This window comes from Electrona antarctica (genome assembly GCF_951216825.1).
Source record: "Electrona antarctica genome assembly, chromosome: 12".
Taxonomy (NCBI): domain Eukaryota; kingdom Metazoa; phylum Chordata; class Actinopteri; order Myctophiformes; family Myctophidae; genus Electrona; species Electrona antarctica.
In genome coordinates this window covers 26,695,070-26,715,826 of record NC_136793.1, presented here as the reverse complement: position 1 = coordinate 26,715,826, position 20,757 = coordinate 26,695,070, and the positions used below count along the sequence as shown (strand labels likewise).

The 20,757-nt window shown below is 42.9% G+C and overlaps 1 protein-coding gene across 1 annotated transcript in view; it reads right to left on the bottom strand.

The window, feature by feature from the left end:
- Nucleotides 1-20,757, bottom strand: part of pde4d (phosphodiesterase 4D, cAMP-specific) — a gene marked incomplete at its 3' end in the record, with an annotated part of 302,156 nt that overhangs the window by 233,231 nt on the left and 48,168 nt on the right. The window contains exon 3 of the mRNA XM_079515189.1: nt 14,707-14,948. Within this exon, the coding sequence (XP_079371315.1) occupies nt 14,707-14,948 (242 nt within the window). The remainder of the gene's footprint in view (nt 1-14,706; nt 14,949-20,757) is intronic.

The following is a 20,757-nucleotide window of genomic DNA, read 5'->3' as shown; positions in this document are numbered from 1 at the left end:
GTGCTCTACTACTGAAAGTGACTATCATTTCTCTCCAAAAGCACTTGAATATGATGGAATATGACTAAAGCTCACATTTCACATCACACACTAGCCCCCCAAAAACGATTCATATCGCCGGGATTAATATCGATATTATATATCGATATACGATATATCGTTACATGCCTATTTAATCTCTCTCTCTCTCTCACACACACACACACACACACACACACACACACACACACACACACACACACACACTGCTAGCTACTAGTGCTAATAATAACATAGTATTCAGAACTTGAACTAATGTGTAATAACATCCACGAAAATCTAACCGTTAGATTTTCTAAACATTGTAGGCGACTAAAATACATTTAACTTTAAGGAGCATGGAGCAGTGTGCGGATATCCTATCTTTTCTCCTGTGTGTGTGTGTGTGTGTGTGTGTGTGTGTGTGTGTGTGTGTGTGTGTGTGTGTGTGTGTGCGTGCGTGCGTGTGTGTGTGTGTGTGTGTGCGTGCGTGCGTGTGTGTGTGTGTTTTGTCTGCAACATTCTGTTCTTATACCACCATGCACCTTGAGATATATTAAATTAGGCTATTACCATTCCCTAATTACCGATATTTTTTAAGCCTTTCTTTGTCGACAGTTTTCTTTGTGGGAGTGTGAGGCTATTTCAGACAATAACAGATAACTATGGTAAATGTGTTATTTTTGTATCATTATCTTTATTAATAGCGTAATAATAATAAATAAAATAGCCTACAGTTTAAATGAACGAGCTGGTATGCCACATGACCACACCACATCCCCAAAGGTGTGTAGCAAACATGCAATTTGAAAAAGTGATGTTCTACTCAATTAATCGATTGATAGGCTATAGTAAAACAACGTGCATCGTCTTCCCAAGTTGACTAAAATAAAGATAAAACTATAGCGCGTTACACATGCAGTACGCCCCGCTGAGCCTCATCAAGGAGATGATCAAGAAAACGTTTCCCTTACCGTCGAAGACCTTGAAAAGACGATGGCCACGACATTCTGGATTTCTTCAAACCGGGTCGGTGCCCCGTGTCCACTGCATAAGTCCGGTCCATGTTGTTCCCTGGGCAGAGGTATTTCTCCGTGTCCGAAAACCCTCTTTGTCTCACCCGGTTGTTCTTTCGTACTACTAATGCGTGGTGGAGCGGAGAGAGAGCTGCCTGGTTCTGTTGCCTCCACAAATGTTTGGGAGCTTTCGCACTTCCACTTCCACCGGTTCCGCCGACGCCGCCAGCAGACGAGAGAGATGCTGGCCCCAGTTTCCCGCAGGCGGACTCCATCCTCGCCACGGTTTTTTAAAAATTGCAAGTTATGAGAAAGAACATTCAAATTAAATACCGGGGGGCTGCGCCGATCCAATACGAGTGGTTTTTGTTCAGAATTCAGCTTTAAAAGAAAAATCGAAATTCGGGGTTATTTTCTACTTGTTTGGAAACTTTAAAGCAGGCTTATCTAACTGTTCAATGTTTTTGTTTATGTTCCTATTCCCTTGCAGACACAGAGTTGACTTCGCCAGCATCAACCTGAATGAAGCGTTAATTAACAGGCATATTAAAACAATACAAAGGACATTTTCCCTCATTCCTACTACTGCGAGTAGCCTACAACAACCTGAATTTCATTTCCTCTCCGAGCACGCCCATCTCAGCAAGGTGCTTGTGTGTGAGCGGCACAGCTGCTCCACATTTCGAGATGTTTTCAGCATTCATACAGGACAATCGACAGACTCCACTGTGTGCTTAGCTTTCCATATTGTTGCAAACAAAAATCCTGCGGTTGTAACTTTACGCACGCCATGCGTAAAAGATCCACGAGGTAAGTAAGGACTAGGTAGAAAGGAAGGTCTGGTGACGCGAGGTTATTGGTTAACATGAGAGACCCACACCAGGCAGTGGCACCTCCTCTGAATCCTCCTTGACTGAAGAGGACAGGGAGCAAGCAGCCCTCCTCAAGTCTTTAGTAACAAACACTACAAAGCTGCAAACTGAGCAAAGGCTATTAATATTAAATATTAAAAGCCAAAAGACATCACTATTCAAATATTGTCCTAAACCATGTGAAACATAATCTACATTTATTGTAGGCTACTGAATTGTATTAAAATAAAATGTCATGTAACAATTAAGTACACATTAAATACGTTTTTTCCCTTCCCCATAGCATAGTCCTGTAGGCTTAATTGATTAAATTCAGGATTGCCACAGTTTAGTTTGATTAATGGGGAGCTTCTATTGTGACATAATGAAGGTAAAGATGAGTGTAAAACAAAAATAAACTAGAACCAAACAGATGTCTGGCTAATCTGAGTTCCCAGAAGTTTTCACCAGCTCTCGCATACAAATGGGAGGAATATCTGGCTGATATCGATTTTTATTTGAATTTTAATCAATTGAAATTCAGTATCAGTTTGTATGCAGCTGATGTGTCCTATTCTGAATAGGGCTTAATATAAGTGATTCAATAGTACCACAGACGAAAAACAGTCTAAGTCCAAATTTCATTCTGACCCCTCCACGAAAAGGCCTCGTTGTCCTGAACCCTTATCTATCATTTATACATTATGGATCAATAGTGTGGACTTAGACTGTTTTTCGTCTGTGGCATTCATTTTAATAAAGATCAGTTGGTCTGTGTATTGTAAATTGTTTGCTTGCTTTGTATAATTAAGGTTAAAGGACCACTTCACCACCTTTCATATAATTGGTCCTCACTAATCCATCCATCCATCCATCCATCCATCCATCCATCCATCTTCAACCGCTTATCCGTAGTCGGGTCGCGGGGGAAACAGCTCCACCAGAAAGCTCCAGACTTCCCTCCCCAGAGCAACATTAGTGACTTCCTCCTGGGGGATCCCGAGACGTTCCAAGGCCAGTGAGTCGTTGTGTTTCCTCCAACTGCGCCTTGTTCTGCCCCAGGGTCTCCTCCCAGTGGGACCAAGCCCCCAGTGAGGCTCTCCAACATTAAGGCGCTCTGCCCTAGTAGTAAGAGCGGGGACTGCAGGCGGACCCGTGGAGTTATGACGAGGAAACCCCGTGCAGCTGGGCTTTAACATTGAGCACTCGTTTGAATCGAAAATATGCGGAAGTAGACCGTTCTTCCGGGTGCTTCAAAACGCCACTGAGCAACTTCCACTGAAATGAATAGTGGGGGGGCGGGGCTATCGCTTCAGTCTCTATCCTTTTAAATTTAATACTGTATGAGTGGGACGTGCCTCGAGGACCCACACCCGAGAGGCATCCTAATTCCTAACCAGATGCCCGAACCACCTAAGCTGGCTCCTTTCCAGGCGAAGAAGCAGCGACTCTACTCAGAGTCTCGACTCTGACTCTCGGTCCTCACTAATGTTCATGATAAAATACCAAAAAAAAAATCCTACTCGGACTGTGTGGTCTCATAGCAGGGCTGAGGGCAGTTCAGAATGGTTTCATGAACATTAGTGATGACCAATTATATGAAGATAGGTTGAACAGTTGTGAAGTGGTCCTTTAAATGTTATTTTCATGGGCGCCCACGTATAGGCTCTGGCTCCTCTCTCTCTCTTTTTCCTGTCAGTCTTCACTTGAAACTATCAAAGGCAGAAAAGCAGAAAAAAACGTATAATATACTTATATTGCATTTTTTGTATCTATCAAAAATGTATTCATTTTTTGTATTTTTATTTGTTTGCTTATAAGTTTCTTAAATAGAAATTGTAATCAAATATAAGTTAATCAATTTGATTTTGCGCTTTTTTTTGTGGCTTTCGCCTTTATTTTATATTTTTTATGGAGGGACAGACAGTAGGCTGACAGGAAATGGGGAGAGAGATGGGGGGATGACATGCAGTAAAGGCCGTCGGGACCCACGGCACACTGCCAGACTGGATTATCAACCAAGGTGCCAGGACCGCTGAGCCACGGCCCAGGCCGATTTTGCGTTTTTTTAAATATCGGTCAAAACATCGATAATCATGTTGTCTCCAAAATCTGGATCGGACCAAACAATGTAGCATAGCTAGATAATTACAACCCACCCCCACCCCAACACACACACTATTACATTTTGGTAGGTCAAGACTACATTTTCCCACTTTCCTCGCTCAGTTCAAGACCGTAACACTGGAAACTAACTGGGTGGGGAATCCAATTTCTCCTATTTCTACAAGAGGAATGCAATCTCCTCAGAACACAGATGCAGTTGGCTAAGGGAGGGTTGGCACACAAAAAGAGAGAAAAGTAGCACAGATTAGAATCTTGTATGTCGAAGATGAAGATGTCACTTCCTACAATGGAAGTGCAATGTGATACCTGTCCCTACAGTTTGATATTCACATTCGTTGTAAAGGACCATACATGTGGTCTGGCATGTTTTGCTTATTGAGCTATGGCACATTGATGCTTGGTTTGTTTGGTCCAATATTTAATCTCTGCCAGGAGAGGTGTGTGTGTGTGTGTGTGTGTGTGTGTGTGTGTGTGTGTGTGTGTGTGTGTTTGTGTGTGTGTGTGTGTGTGTGTGTGTGTGTGTGTGTGTGTGTGTGTGTGTGTGTGTGTGTGTCTCTCTACAACAACTAATCTCACATCATCATCATTTTTCGTGGTCAAGATCATAAATTTCACAATGCCACGCCAGACTTTCCGGTCCTTCATTGCCATCCCCTCAATCTCACATACTAGGCTACATCAGCAGGTCAAATATAGTTACCAAATCCTGGAGTCCCGGAGCTCACATTCAAATCTCATATTAATCATGTTTTAAAAAGGTTAATTTTGGAATAAATGCTTTATATAGATTGGATTCTATGCTGTAATGAGACTGTGAGGTTTTCAAGGTTTGCAATGTTTAGTGTTTTGTCTTGTCTATGTATGTCAGTATGTAATTTGTTTTGTCTACTGTTTACATGTATGATTGTGACGATGTGTCTGTGTTGGGAACCCCTCGAAAACGAGACATCTCAAGGGTTTATTTCCTAATAAAGAAACTTGAATCATCAAATATCTTTCAAATCGGTAAATGACAACTGTATTTTTTCAAATTGCATGCGGAAAGATGCATTGTAGTTTATAATCTATGCATGCAAAAACATATTGAAACTTAACTAGACAAATATGTAGAGAGCTGGCTGTGTGGTCCCTTCACTCTGTGCTGTAGATAAGTGCACATACAAGAAAGATCCTATGATAGACTTCAGCCACATCCAGTACGTTTGTAGAATGACTCTAGGAAAGCCAAGTTGTGCATCCACCAGTCAATGGAAAGAACACTTTGCAGGTCCAGATTATAAAATTTGTCCCTGGACCTGGTGCCGTCCAGCTACCTACTGTATCAACAGTCAATGAGTGAATCACTACTGTAGTAAAAGGTATCCTTAACTGGACATCTGTCAAAGTTCAGCAATGTAGTTCTAATACTAGTAGTCTATGTGCAAGTGCACCAGAGTCCAGTTAGTAACAGTGCAGGACAGTGCAGTACTTTTAGTTCTCATCTGAGGTCTCAAGCTTTTTCGTGCCTGATGGCTACTGATACAAAGGACTGGCCATGATGCTATGTGGAACAAGTCTGACCTTAGCTTTGCTAGCACATCAGAGAGGATGTGAGGAGTTCTCCAGGATAGCGTCCAGCTTCCTCCTCATCTTCCCACATGCCCTCCGATATTAGTCATCAGCCATTAGCACTCACTGTAGAATATTGCTTTCCCTCCACTGCATTGAATTATAGATGAGTCAAGCTTGAAGCACATTTAAGATGTATGGCCTTTGTTAAAATTCTTCCCATCATACATAGTCCATATTGGTCTCCACCAAGCACACTTTTCACATTGGCCTATTATAGCGCCACCAGGAGGCCACAATAACCTACCTGGCCTGATGGAGACCTATGCTCCAAGGAGCACTTTTTCTAGTTTACGTTGAAATTGCTTACATGAATGGTCAATTGTGAGGTGTGCGTGTGTGCATGTGTGCATGTGTGCATGTGTGCATGCGTGCGTGCGTGCCTGCGTGCCTGTGTGCGTGCGTGCATTACATGCATTGCATACGGCATGTGTAAAATCTAAACCATGATAGATTAAATTCAGCACTCAGTCATTTGCAGCAAATAACAGTACATGCACTGATCTCAGGCTATATGTATATGTGGCTATACAGTAAATGGCTTGTGGTTATGTCTGTGTATTCTGGTTGTTAAATTATTCTACATTTATATTATGTACACTCCATTGCTGCTAAAAGTTTTAACTTTACTTGTCTTTTCTTAACCTATATTTTTCCTACATTCTACCGGTTATATATTTTATGTTATGTAGCCTATTACATAGAGACTCGATCATACTCAAAATTGCTGGTCCTATTACAAGAGAAAAAAATCACTTTTATGCTGTTGTTATTACTTGTTGTCAGTTAGTGCTGCAGGCAAAATAGTTGAAAAATAAGATGACAAGAGTTGACAACCGGAGGCCGAGTTACTGTCCTAACTTCCTTGCCTGAATCTAGAAAGAATGCTGGCATCATAGCCATCGTCAACAGCAATGATGGCATGACAACAACAAAGACATTAAGGAATGATACACCGAAATGGCACTGTCCATTTCAAACCAGCTACACTTAATCGCATTAACCCTGGTTATTGGTTAATAACCCTAATTTGAGCGGATCTACAAGCTCACAATGTCGTGGTATCGATTTGCCATGCGGTTCATACGCAGATGTCTAAATGGTGGTGCTTAAAAGCATCCAATGTGCAAACCCTGTATCGGGGCTGCCAAACGTGAGTTGCCCCTTCCAAAAGTTAAACAACCACCGACGGCAAGGAGAGAAAAGGGTTACAAGAACGAAAATCTGCAAATGCTTACTGTCATCAAGATATATCTGTGATTATTAAATTAATCTAGGAAACTCTATAGATACAGTTATAAGTTATACTGCTGTATAGAACAGAGTGCTTCATGAGTCTCCTGTGTCCCAAGTATGCAGTAGACGTTAACATTTCAAGTCTGCTCACGGTGTGTACACATTCTGTAATGAAACATTTTTAACAAGCTCAGCAAGTATGTTAATAAGCTACGTCCCTCTGCTCATTTCCCCATTGTTTATCCATTCAGTGAGACGATGCAGGACCCATTTGGCTTGGCAGAGGAAGAGAGATATGTGTGGACAGAGACGTGTGGTGGTGTGTTTTTCCTTGTCATCTGGCATGTGACGGGCAACTGGACAGCATAATCCAGGAGTTTCTTTTAAGCGGAAGATACTGACCATCTTCAATCACTGTCATGATCAACTACACGACAGTGGAGCTGCAGTCACTGCTGCTTTTGACTGACAGGACATGGACATAAATATAGGCTGTCTTGTGTTTTCGAATCATATAGCAAGATTTTTGGAAAAAGTAAAACAGGCCAACAACTGGAGAAATTTCAATTTATATCACTAATGATGCAAAATTATGCAGGACAAAGACTTTCTTTTGCATTCCCCATTTTCCCCACTTCACCCGTCCCTCTGGGATCTATTATGTATCCTCTTTTATGCTGTTTCAATCCATCTCTGCCGCACTAAATTAGCAACTGTCTCTGCCAAACTTCATTTCATTTCCAAACTTCTGATATGATTTGTTGCCTTGAGGTTTATACGGAAAAGTCCTTCTGCACACCTACAAAGGACAGGTGCGTCGGATAACAGGAACTGATAAGTAGAAAAAAGATAATCCTGCACACTGCCTTGAGGTTTAACCTAATCGGCAGGGCTTGTGAGCTGCTTTGTAAGTGAAACCCCTGAGATGGGAGCTTTGGCTGTGATTTGTGCCTCAGCTTTTGCATATAATATTCCATGAGACTAAACAATTAACCCTAAAAAACAAACGGATGCAGATGTGTTGTTAAGGTGCATGATGCCACATATAGGCTCTAATGCAGGGGTGCCCAAAAGGTAGATCGCGATCTACCAGTAGATCACAAAGGCTGTGCAGGTAGATCACATGACATGCCCCTAAAGAGTATTTAATTTAAATATATTGAAGAAGAAAAACCGAAACATTTCTCCCCCTCTATTTCCCATTCCAAGTGCATTTGTCTTATACTGTACAGAATGTAACACGAACTCTACTATTCCGAAGCCCCCTCAGGTACATATTTAAACTATTTTCAGCAATGGTATAATAATTGATTTGGTGGGTAGATCTTGCCGAGCTGGTCATTTTGAAAGTAGCTCTCAAGTCAAGTGGCGGTGGCTCAGGGGGTAGAGTGGCTGGATGGTAACTAAAAGGTTGCCAGTTCGAACCCGGGCTCCCCCAGAGTTGGTGTCGAAGTGTCCTTGCAGGCTTGCACTATATATTTCTAAAACTATGAAACATTTCAAAGATTTCTTTTCAGGCAAACATGTCCACCGTAAGATGAACCTAAATAGGTTTGAATGGGGTTTCTAGATGTAAGTATGTAGGACAAGTAGCATGCCAAAGTTTGTGTAATTGCCATTGAGAATGCATTGGGCGTTTAAGTTAAATAACTCCGAAACTACAAATCATTTCAAAGTAAAAAGTTCCAGCATGTGTCTCCACAGTAAGCTGAATTATAAAATGTGTGAATGGAGTTTCTAGGTGAAAGTGCTTTTTTGACATGACAATATCTGCCATTGAGCCCCATTATAAATTTCTCAAATTTGAAAGCACTATGTATTTCTAAAACTATGAAACATTTCAAAGATTCCATTTCAGGCAAACATGTCCACCGTAAGATGAACCTAAATAGGTTTGAATGGGGTTTCTAGGTGTAAGTATGTAGGACTAGTAGCATGCCAACATTTGTCCTATTGCCATTGAGAATGCATTGGGTGTTTAAGTTAAATAACTCCGAAACTACAAATCATTTCAAAGTAAAAAGTTCCAGAATGTGTCTCCACAGTAAGCTGAATTATAAAAAGTGTGAATGGAGTTTCTAGGTGAAAGTGCTTTTTTGACGTGCCAATATCTGCCATTGAGCCCCATTGTGAATTTCTCAAATTTGAAAGCACTATATTTCTAAAACTATGAAACATTTCAAAGATTTATTTTCAGGCAAACATGTCCACCGTAAGATGAACCTAAATAGGTTTGAATGGGGTTTCTAGGTGTAAGTATGTAGGAGTAGCATGGCAAAGTTTGTGCTATTGCCATTGAGAATGCATTGGGCGTTTAAGTTAAATACGGGGGGGACATATTTTGACAGCAGAAACTGCCTGTCATCATTTCTATTCCAAAGCCCCCCCAGGTACATTATATATTTAAACTATTTTCAGCAATGGTACACTTAGATACTGTACGTCTCGATCACACACACCGATTTGTAGGAGTAGTAACAAAAATGTGTTTATCAAAAATCTGTCCCATGGTGGCGTGCATGATTTGAGGCATTTTGTTCAAAATGGACCATTCTGACACGTCCGTCTTTATCACATGACTACAGAGATAATGTGTAATGATTTGCGTGATGTTATTGTTTGGACAAAATCTGTAGAAGTAATATAAAAGATGTTTTTCAAAAATTGTCTGCCAGGTGGTGCTATAACGGACTGATGTGAAGAATAAAGAACGTGGAGTGAGTGTCCACCAAATGCCTTGGTAGACATAACCTGTAATAGTCCAACCTAGTGCCATTGAGATAGAAATAGCTGCATCATCTCCATTCACTCGATTATTTCACAGCAATGGCAGATCATTTAGTTCCAAACACTACTGTATGTTCCAAACATTGAATGTCGACATACTCAGTGTTGATTGATACATGAACCACATGACCTGTAGTCTTTCTGACCCCTCCCTCATTCACCATGTTCACACAGCGGCCATCTTGCTATTAAAGTAATGAAATGCCACCATATTGCCACCTGCTTTTTCAATGCAAAATCCCGACATGGCTGCCGTGTGAATAATGGTCTATGGACACATCTCCATCACTCTGGTCCAAGTAACCTCGAATGCTTACAGTATACATACTTGTGGACGGTTAAGGTTGAAATTTTGCTAAACCTTTACCAAACCAAATGCTGTTTATCCTGTTAATTAGGGTTCTATTTGCTACGGGGGATGGGGAGAAATACATATGCCTCAACTTTTGATAAGCCGCTTTTTTTCATAACCCGCCCATCCCGCCCCGCCACGCGAGCCAACCTGCACCAACCCGCCCCGCAAAACAATATATAAATCAACGACCTGCCCACCTTGCGACCCGCAAAAACAAAAAGTAGTCTACCGACCGGCTTTTCAACACACATTCAATTGCTTTCGAGAGAGAAAGGGGAGAGAGAGAGGTAAGGGGGGACTGGGCCATTTCCCCAATGTTTTCCGATTGTTGTTAGGCCTACTCACGCTATGGGCCCTTACGGAAGCATCGCAGGTCTAAAATCTAAGTTCATGTTCAATATCATTTGTTTCCAATTAGAGATGCTCCGATCATCAATTGATCGGCAATTTACCCTATCTGGAGAAACCGATCTTTTATACCATTTAAGTGGTATAAAAGTCAGATATATAGTACTAGAATTTCGCCGCCCTTCGGGCGGCTCATCCTAGTTCCGTTGCAGCGCAATGGGAAGAAGGAAATTGCGAGATTTGACAGACTCCACTTCATGTTTCAGCTGTGTTTTTAAACCCAGTATTGTGCCCTTCACATGTAGTAACGGATGGGTATTATTATTATTTGTTGTATTTTATTTGCACATCAAAGCAAATTAAATGAAAATAAGCACAGATGAAACTGCTTTTTACTGTTTTTGTTTACTTACACTAAGTTACTGTTTTTGGAAACCAAAAGATGTTGAGAATGGAGCAGAACATACTGTAGTATATTTTTGTGGGGACCTTGACTGCATTATAGTAGGCGTACAATCTTTTGGATTGCAGTGACCCCACATTGTTTCTTCGGGAACAATATGTGTAGTTACAATGAGGGCTACATGAGCCGAAGGGAGAGAAACACGTCGCCTCTCTCCAGTCCGTGCGTATGGTGCTGGTGGTGGCTGAATAACAACGGATCGCATCGCTGACTGACATAAACACACAGTTCCAATTCAGAGGCACTTCAATAAGAAAACTCAACTAATAACGCTTGTGTGTGTTAATGTGCCCGATGCTGACGTTAGTATGTAATGTTTAGATTGTTTTCCTTTTGGACATGCGTTTGTGGGCACAGTGGCAGGGGGTGAAAAGCCGATTTGTCCCATGGTGTGCACTGCAACTGTGCAGTGTAAAACATGCTGAAATCAAACCCCACACACACACACACACACACACACACACACGGTGAAGACGTGTGTGCTCTCTCTCTCTCTCGCTCTCGTGTCTCTCCTCCCTCTCTGGGGTGTGTGTGTGGGGGGGGGGGGGATTAGTTGCGCTGCCTTCGACAGTGCTATACTTCTCCAGCAGCGGTGCAGAACCGAGAGAGTGACATTCTTTTGGATGTAAACTGCGCAACGTTTAGTTTTAAAGATCGGATTCTGTAGTCGCACCGGTGCTACAAAGTGAATTGTACAACTCGCACGGTGATATTTTAAGTCGCACATGCGAGTACCTAGTCGCACTGTCGAGCCCTGTGTAGTGTAGTGCCATTTGCGCTGCATCGCGAGGCGATCCAAAATCCCCCCCCGCGCACGCACGCACACACACACACACACTGTACGTAGCTGTTTGTTGTTGCAGGCAGCGCGTTGTTGCAGCGCGCGCGTGTAGTGTTGGTGTTGTTGTTGTTATCCATATATGCGCCTCGGTTGGTCCTGCTTGTACCACGCCAGGTGTCGACGCGGTCGTGTTGGCATTATTGTAACTGTCCAAGTTAGAATCGGTGTGTAGTTCTTCTGCTTGTACTTTTGGTATGTGTGTGTGGGTCACGTGGTGGGCTTTGAGCAAATGGGAGAGGGAATGTAGTGTTGCCAGGTCCGCGTATTGTAAGCGAGTGGTAGTGTGTGTAAGTAGCGTGTTGAATGGCATTTTTTCTGTGCTTGTTTTCATAGACGTGGCAACAAATTAGGCGGGGGTGTTGGTGCTTGTGGCGCGTTTGTGTTTATTATTGATGTTGATATTGTTTGTGAGTCTGGACGGGAGCCGGCTTTAGTGGCAGTGCAATGACAGTTTTTACGCGGGTGGTGTTGAGTGTGGGCGTGCGGCGCGACATGAGGAGATAGCCGTGGATCGACAAGGAGGGTAAGTCTGTGACGTGTTAGTGTGTTGTAGCAGTGTGTGTTGCTCCTGCTTTGGCTTCGGCACCCAGCGTGTCAGTGACGTAGTAGCTGGTGACTTTGGGTATTGGGTTGCGTACATGTTTTCAATTGTATAATAGATAATATCATTTTGTATCTTTGTGACAGGCCTAAACATTCTCCCCTTCCTCCCCACACACTTTCCCCTTACGCACAAGATCGAGAAGAACAATCGGTGATCGGGATCGGTCCCAAAAAACCTGATCAGAGCACCCCTATTTCCAAGTCATATTGTAGTAGGCTACAGTCAACAGTATAGCCTGCTAAATAATAGAGAGAGAGAGAGAGACAGAGAGAGAGAGAGAGAGAGAGAGAGAGAGAGCAAACCCATAGCATATTCAGCTTCTTACAGATTCGGTTTTAGGATAGACAATTCATTATTATTTGTCTTTTATAATTGTGTACATGAGAGAACATTGAACGATGACTACAGTGAGTGTCCTGTCCTACAACAGTGCATGGGACATTTAAATAAAGTTGACGTTGTTATGGAAATAATATATGTCCATCACTAAAGTGAATGTATATCTTAGAAGTTTATTCAGAAGAACAGCAACAAGCAAACAGCATCTCTGTCTATTAGGCTTAGCCTGTATCACTCAGTATTCTCTCCCTCAGCACATCTCTCTCTCATGGTCTAATCCCACCAAAGCTCCTTCTCAGCTTCTCAGCAGCTCCTCTCTTATACCCCAGAAGCAGGTCCACAGATAAACATGACCATCACAAAGTACAATACATTACAGATGCTATGACAGATGCTATCACCTCCCTCTTCAGACAGGAACTCCCTAAAGATACCTAAGTCAGTTGAATTAAGACAGGCTTTCAGGCCAAGGTGTCGTTGCTCACAGACACGACCAGACAGAACAGCATGGAACAATACAAACAATATACTATATAGATTAAAGTCTTCATATTTCCCACAACAACGTGCAGCGCAGGGTCGGGATATTAGGATATTGACTAATGAGGATATCATTGGCAGCTGTGCATACTTGATCAAATAAGCAACACATTGAACAAGCTAGATGATTTCAGGAGGAGAGATACGGAAGAGCAGGAGAGAGGGAGAGAGAGGGACAGAATAGGAGAGGGAGATGAGGTACCGAATGCTTTTTGAGCGGTGCCTAACCGCTCCATTACATAGCAATGTGTGTATGTATGTCTGTCCCCGTGTCTGTCCGAGCACGGAAAGCTGCAACACGGTAATTCTGTCATTTCTCGACTGTTTCGGACACGGGAAGGCTCGCCGGAACCGGGCCGGCCCCCTGGGCGCGTTCCTTGGGGCCCGGATGTTCCGGGTGCAGTCATAGGTAAAAACACGAATGGGCCAGTTATAGCGCCACCATGAGGCTGATGTGAAAAATTCCAAGTGCCATTTCTTCCTTTGCCATTTGCAATTGCACTCTGTGACCCCTTTTCCACCGGTTGGTTCCCAATGGGAACCAGTTCACTTCTTTTTGGTTCTTAGTCCATGAGCCAGAGCTCCAAAACGTTAATTATGAATTTGAGTGTGCAAAACTACAACTATATTAAATTGTTTATAGGATCGATATAAGTAAATTAATATATGAGTGTGTTCATGATTTGAGGCCTTTTGTTCATAAATTAACGGACCAATCCTGCAATCTTAGCCAATGGGGATTGAACAAGGGGAAGCGGACAGGTCTGTGGACCGTGTTGATGGCATGACTAGTAATGTAAAGAAATGTGTCGGCCTCATTGTGGCGTTATAACAACCGCTGTTTAATAATTGGGGCAGAGGTTCATTGTTGGCATCCAGGGAGGGTGTGTGCACAGTTTGGCATCGGTCGTAAGCTCACAACGTCAATGTCATAATGTAACACGTTGTGAGCTTGTACAGTAGATTGGCTATTTTAGCTATTTGTCAGGGAACATTTAAATAACTTTAGAGAACATAATGACAGTGAGGGTTGAGTTCCCAAAAATAAACCAATGCCTTTCACTGTGATTTATCTTCCTGCATACCATTGCTTTCAGGCAGAAACCCCACATGTCCAAAACAATACTTTTCAGGAACTTATTTTAAATAATTATTTTATTTTATTTTATTAATATATATAAAAATATAGTTTTTTTAGTATTGTTAATACTTTTCATTGGTTCAATATTTACAAAACCCACAGACTTAACCACTTTCATTTGAAATGGCAGATCTACACGCTGGAAGCGCATAACATTGTTATGCATTGAGAGTGTGTACTGTAGCTGTGCTACTTTTGCACGAAGCTGTCATACGAAAAAGTAGGTCATAAATGTATGGGGAAAAAAATAAAACGTTGTGGTATGGCAAAGGTATTTGGTTTAAACCATGAGCATGACAAAGAATAAGATACATAGGCCACACACACACTAAGTGGTCTGTCCTGAGACTGGGAGGTTGGGTGTTTGATTCCCAGGCCGGGTCATACCAATACTATAAAGATGGGACACAATGCTCCCCGGTGACCAATTACCTGCTAGCATCTGCAGAGGTTATGGCAATGATGGGCGGGGTGCGTAGAGGCAGTGTGGTAGGGCGTGGCGGCATCGTGACTGTGTCTGACTCGGGTTTGCGGTCAAAGTAGTACTGCTCTGCCTGTCTGAAGGCCAGTGGGGGCAGCTGAATCGTCCGGCAGGAGAGCCTCCGCACCAGGAAGGGCTCCATGCAGGTAACTGGCCCTGGCTCCGGGGAGTCGGATGAGTCATCATCAGACACCTGAATGGGGACGGAAGCAGTGCACAGAGGAGAAAAAAGTTGACCAACCACAAAACAAGCATGGAATACTATAAGCTGCCACCAGCTCTCGGTTTGCATTTGAACATTTTGGACACAGACCGTCCAAGAGTGGCTTATATAAGCTACTATGTTCAGTTCATGGTCGCAGCTGACATAGACATAGTCTGCTGAGATATAGTGCAAATAACTACCAGACAGGGATTTACAGTCTTAATAAGACGAGAGGTGGAGCTGAGAGAATAATATCACAGCAGAGACATGACTTTAGGAGTACAGTTAGAGTCATGCCTTTTAGACATCTCACCTTATAGAACCCAAGAGCTATTAAAAGAGACTCCCCCAAAGAAAGATGGGAATTGTAATAGAGCACATTTGCCAGAAGTAGTTAATTAAAAACGAAAGAAAACAACTATACATGTATTGTTATAGTTACTGTACTGTACAAGCAAACCCACTCTGGAAACTAAAGGAAACTAAACTGCACAAAAAAACCACAAAATAAACTAGCGAAAAATACAAAACTATAATATCGCTGTAGTGTGCATGTGGAGTGTGTGGCAACTGGAACATAGTAAAGGCATTATAAAGGCAAGAACCGTAAGAAATGGACCGAAGGTCGCAGTTTACTATGAAACCTGCAAAACTGTCGGTCCGTGGGCATGCCTCCATATATGGTTGCCAATCCATCACGCCTTGTGACATCTCGTGACATCATGGAGACCCTTAGATCTCCATAAATGGATCTGACTTTGTGACATCACGTGACATCTTGGAGACCCTTAGATCTCCTTATATGGTTGTCAGTCAACCTTCGTGATATCACACCCTGTGACAGCATGACATGCTCCATATGTCAGTCTGACATCATCAAACCCTCTACACTCAAGACACGCTATATATGGCCATGAACCCTGGCCATACCTGTTTCACGCCACCATACGGTATATAACCATACATGGAGAAGACTGGATCATCACCTAGATCTGCATATATGGAGCCGGCCAACAACTCTACACTTCTCCATATATGGAGCTGACCTGTTCTGACATTCCATATGTTGTTCCTACCCCACCCGTCCTTCCTGTTCCGAGTTCTGACATTCCATATGTTGATCTGACCTCATCAAACCCACTCAAGACGCTCCATATATGGCCAGTACAGAATTCATTCCATATGTTGATCTGACCCTCCATGCCAAAGCGCCAGCGCTTGCCCAGCAGTCTACTGTCTGCCGTCACCCAGGCGGATGCGTGCACAACCTCGCCCTTTAGGGTGAGGTCGCTTCTCGCCCTCAGGGCGACTTTGGTATCAAGATTTCTATTTGAATGAAGTTGCACAAATGCAAATTAACTCGCTTTAATATGCAAATTGCTAATCCAGTTGCATTTCGCTGGCAGAAGAGCTGATCAATGTTCTATGCCACTGAAAGTATTCAAGAATCTGGGTGACAGAATCATTTTGTTGGCACACTCTTCAAGTTATCTGGGGACAGAAGGATGGGAACGATGGGAACCTAAGCCTGTGTGGGAGCATTTCTTTATTTACTAAGTAAAGCCTCACTGTTTTATGTGTACTAAGCAAGCTGTCTTGTGACAAACATTGATGTGAGGCCAACAATCTGAATATTTTAATTTAATTGTTATGAGAACAGCTTTTATACAATTACAGTGCAGATGAGAAATAAAAACAAAAGCAACTCAAGCAAAGGCAGTGGCAAACAGAAAGTCTTTAGTTCTGTTTTAAAACAAATAATTGTACACGCACGTATACGCACACACTTATTACTGCAGTAGACACCAACCATCAACATCTGCACAGATAGACCTTTGGTGATCCACATGGGGGAATTCAGGTGTCGTAACAGCAGTAATCACTATCTGTGTAATCTTCACACATTTAACAACTGGAGCTGTCCCTATCGATTGTTCAGAATCTTAAAGGAGAACATTAGTTTATATCCAAGCTAATCCGTGTACCTTGATTTTCAAAATAAAATCCTAAAATGAAAAAAGGAAAACACTTATTCAAGCTGCTCCACAGACCCCTGTGGTTGATAAGTAGTAAGAATGATGTTTATCTTAACCACAAGAGTCAAGTTTACATTGTATTGTGTGGGATTTGATCATTGATTTCAACATGCCAGAAAGACATATTCAAACATATTACATATTCAGCATAATTATTCAAAGGTACCAGTAAGGACACCTACAGAGAGTGAACTATCCAGCCAGACAGCATCATGTGTTAACCAAACCTTTATGCCAGTAGAACCGTGTGATCAAAATGAAAAGGCTCAATCATGTGTCCGCTCCTGAGTCCTGAGACGATCAGCCTGATTTCGGCTTGAGGCGCTGTGGAATATCTTACATTTTAATCTTGCTGTCATAGCCCTTATTACTGCTGTTGCTACTTAATTTAATGTTATTGCTTGTATCTCTCCCTATTCCTCTGAGATCCTTCTCTATTTACCACTACCACCACCCACCCACACACCCACACACCACACACACACACACACACACACACACACACACACACACACACACACACACACGTGTGTGTGTGTGTGTGTGTGTGTGTGTGTGTGTGTGTGTGTGCGTGCATGCGTGCGTGCGTGCGTGCGTGCGTGCGTGCGTGCGTGCGTGGAATTTTTGTGCCCAAAATGTGCTGACCTCATCACATTTGTCATGAAAACCCCCTAGTTTGACATATCACATGCTACTAGGAAAGTTTGACATTTTTGACATTTTGCCTGCCATAGGATGTTAATGGTAGGGTCACAAGAAACCAAGTCCAACTAGAAAAAGTGCCCTTCTGGGCACAGGTCTCCACCAGGAGGATAGGACTGTGTGAGATGTTTGGCAAAATGTTTAGGAGTAATATAAACATGTTTGCCTTTGATGGCAATTGGATGATTTGAGGCATTTTGTTTTGCAAAAATCAACCTGTTGGTGGCGCTATAACAGGCCAATGTGAAAAGGGTGGGATATATACCTCAGCCTAGTAAGAAAATGTGTGAAAGATTTCACGTAAATTGCATGCTGCGTTCATGATTTGAGGCTTTTGTTCAAAACGGGGCAATCTTGCAAACTGTGAAAGCCAATTATAGCCAATTAGGATGGAATATGAAATATCGGACAGATCCGACTTGAGCACACGACCATAGAGATACTGTGTAACGATTTGTGAGATTTTTGGACAGAATCTGGAGGAGTAATATAAAAAAATGTGTTTTACAAAAGTCGGCCTCCTGGTGGCGCTATAAAAGGCAGATGCGGAAAATGCAGGTCAAAGGTTTGTCCTTGGCCTCTAGGGAGTGTGCATGCAACGTTTCACGCAGATCGGTGCAGTTTTAGGTAAAAAAATTGAAAAGCTGCCTCATGGTGGCGCTATAACAGGCCGTTCTGGAAAATGCGGGGCAGAGGTTCATCGTTGGCATCCAGGGAGTGTGTGTGCAAAGTTTGGCATCGACCGGGTTAACGGTGCCGGAGATTAGCTGGTAACGGACGGACGGAAGGACGGACGGACGGACACACACACACACACACACACACGGACGGAGTGCAAAACATACTCTCTCCCCATGCCTTCGGCCTGGTGGAGACAATTATGTAGTTTCATAACTGTGTTATCGAACTGATTTTATCGGTTGAACATTTAGTCACTCCTCCAGGCAGACATTAATTAATTCCAATTAGACCTATTTTCTGTTGACCTTTTCTAAGATCAATATCCTCTCATGGAAGACATGGAACTTCAGCTGTTCGTTATCAATGTGAAAGCATCCACACACCCTCCAGTGAGTTAAATTGATTAATCTGTTGTTAATGGTTATGCTCGTCTTTTCAAATAGCACCGTAGCCTGCCAAGGACGAGTATACTCGTCTTTTAATGTTTTATATTGATTAAGTTGTCACGGTCGTATGCTACATGTGAATAGCTCTGGGTTGCTATAAACAGGCAATGAACCGGAAACAAGATGGCCTCACCCATGCACTTCCAGTGGTTTACATTTTTTAAATGCTTTTATCTCTGATTCTTTTAACAGATTCCGATTTTCCAATCAAAACAAGCTTTATTCACGGCCGATAACTAAAGTAGTGCTGATCACGGTTACAAAATGTTTGGGGTGATCAACTGCAGAGCTCTGAATCTGTCTTGTCTACTGTCTTCCTAGCCTGCCCCAGCCAGCGTGCATTCTGGTCTAGAGGGGCGGGGCATGCATGGAGCAAGCGCTGTATAATATTGGCTCACCGATCTTATTCTTTATCTGAATAAATAATAAACTTGACTCATAGACTGGCCTGGACAGTGGACACCATATTTGGGCATGCCTTACACAGAATAATAGACGGGTACAACTGGTACTCTGACAATGGGTACTACGGATATTGCATAAACGGTAGGTTTTTGTGCGGCTACAAGGCTGCCAGTCCGACGTGTTGATGGGAAGCACTGAAGTTCCCCAGGGAACCGTCCTGTTCACCATTTATACCTCCGACTTCAGCTTCAACTCCGATACTTGCCATCTTCAGAAGTTCTCCGATGACTCCTCCATTGTGGGCTGCATCACTGAGGACAATGATGAGGAGTACAGAAGCGTGGTGGAGAACTTCATTGGCTGGGCTGAACGGAACCACCTACTGCTGAACATCAGGAAAACCAAAGAGCTGGTGTTCGACGCCAGGCGGAGCAAGAGGAGGAACCCGGCCAGCACCCATCACCATCCAGGGGGAGGAGGTGGAGATTGTGGACTCCTACAAGTTCCTGGGTGTACACCTGAACAAAGACCTCGACTGGAGAGTCAATACAGAGGCTGTGTACAAAAAGGGTCAGAGCAGACTGTACCTCCTGAGGAGGCTCAAGTCCTTTGGAGTATGTAGCAAGCTACTTGTGATGTTCTATCAGTCTGTTGTGGCCAGCGTTCTGTTTTATGCTGTGGTATGCTGGGGAGGGGGGCATCAAGGCCGGTGAGCTCAACAGGCTCAATAAAATCATAAAGAAGGCCAGCTCTGTTGTTGGCCTCCGAATGGAGAGCCTGCAGTCAGTCGCGGAGAGGAGGATCGGGGTCAAACTGGACTCCATGCTGGCTAATCCCTCCCACCCCTTCTATGGTGTGCTGCAGGATAGGGTGAGCACTTTCAGCCGTAGGCTCACACTCCCCCCGAGGATGCACACGGAACGATACAGACTCTCTTTTATGCCAACTGCTATCAAACTATACAATGCATAAGAACTCCCCCCCCCCCCCCCCCCCCCGAATGGCATATGGTCCTTAGTGGTGCTGGTCTTGTGTGGTTTATGTCCATTTGTGTCTGTTTTTGTGTTTCTGTCTGTCCAGTAGTTTTAGCTTTCTATGTGTCACATTGTGCTGTTGTAACGCTTCAATTTCCCCTCTGGGATTAATAAAGTATATCTCATCTCATCTCTCATCTCTCTCTCTCGTCATGCATTTCCAACTTGCATCGTTCCCGACTTTCATCAGTCCCGAATAGGCCGTGGCATCGGTCTATATTTCGAATACTCAATAAAGATGCAAAAGTGTACTGTTCTCCCAGAAATAAGGTTACTAATGCTACAATGCGACACTGCTGGCATTATCTACTGGGAAATCCATGATGATTTTGTCTTTTGACCTTGGGGAAATATTAAATCTGGGACACCACAAAGTATTTCTATAAATAGTACCTACACTGCCTGGTCAGGTTATAAAACGGTGCCAACATGAAATGACTGTAGTCTTAGTTAATTCAGGTTAGTGTAAAAAGGGTTTGACCATGACAAAAGA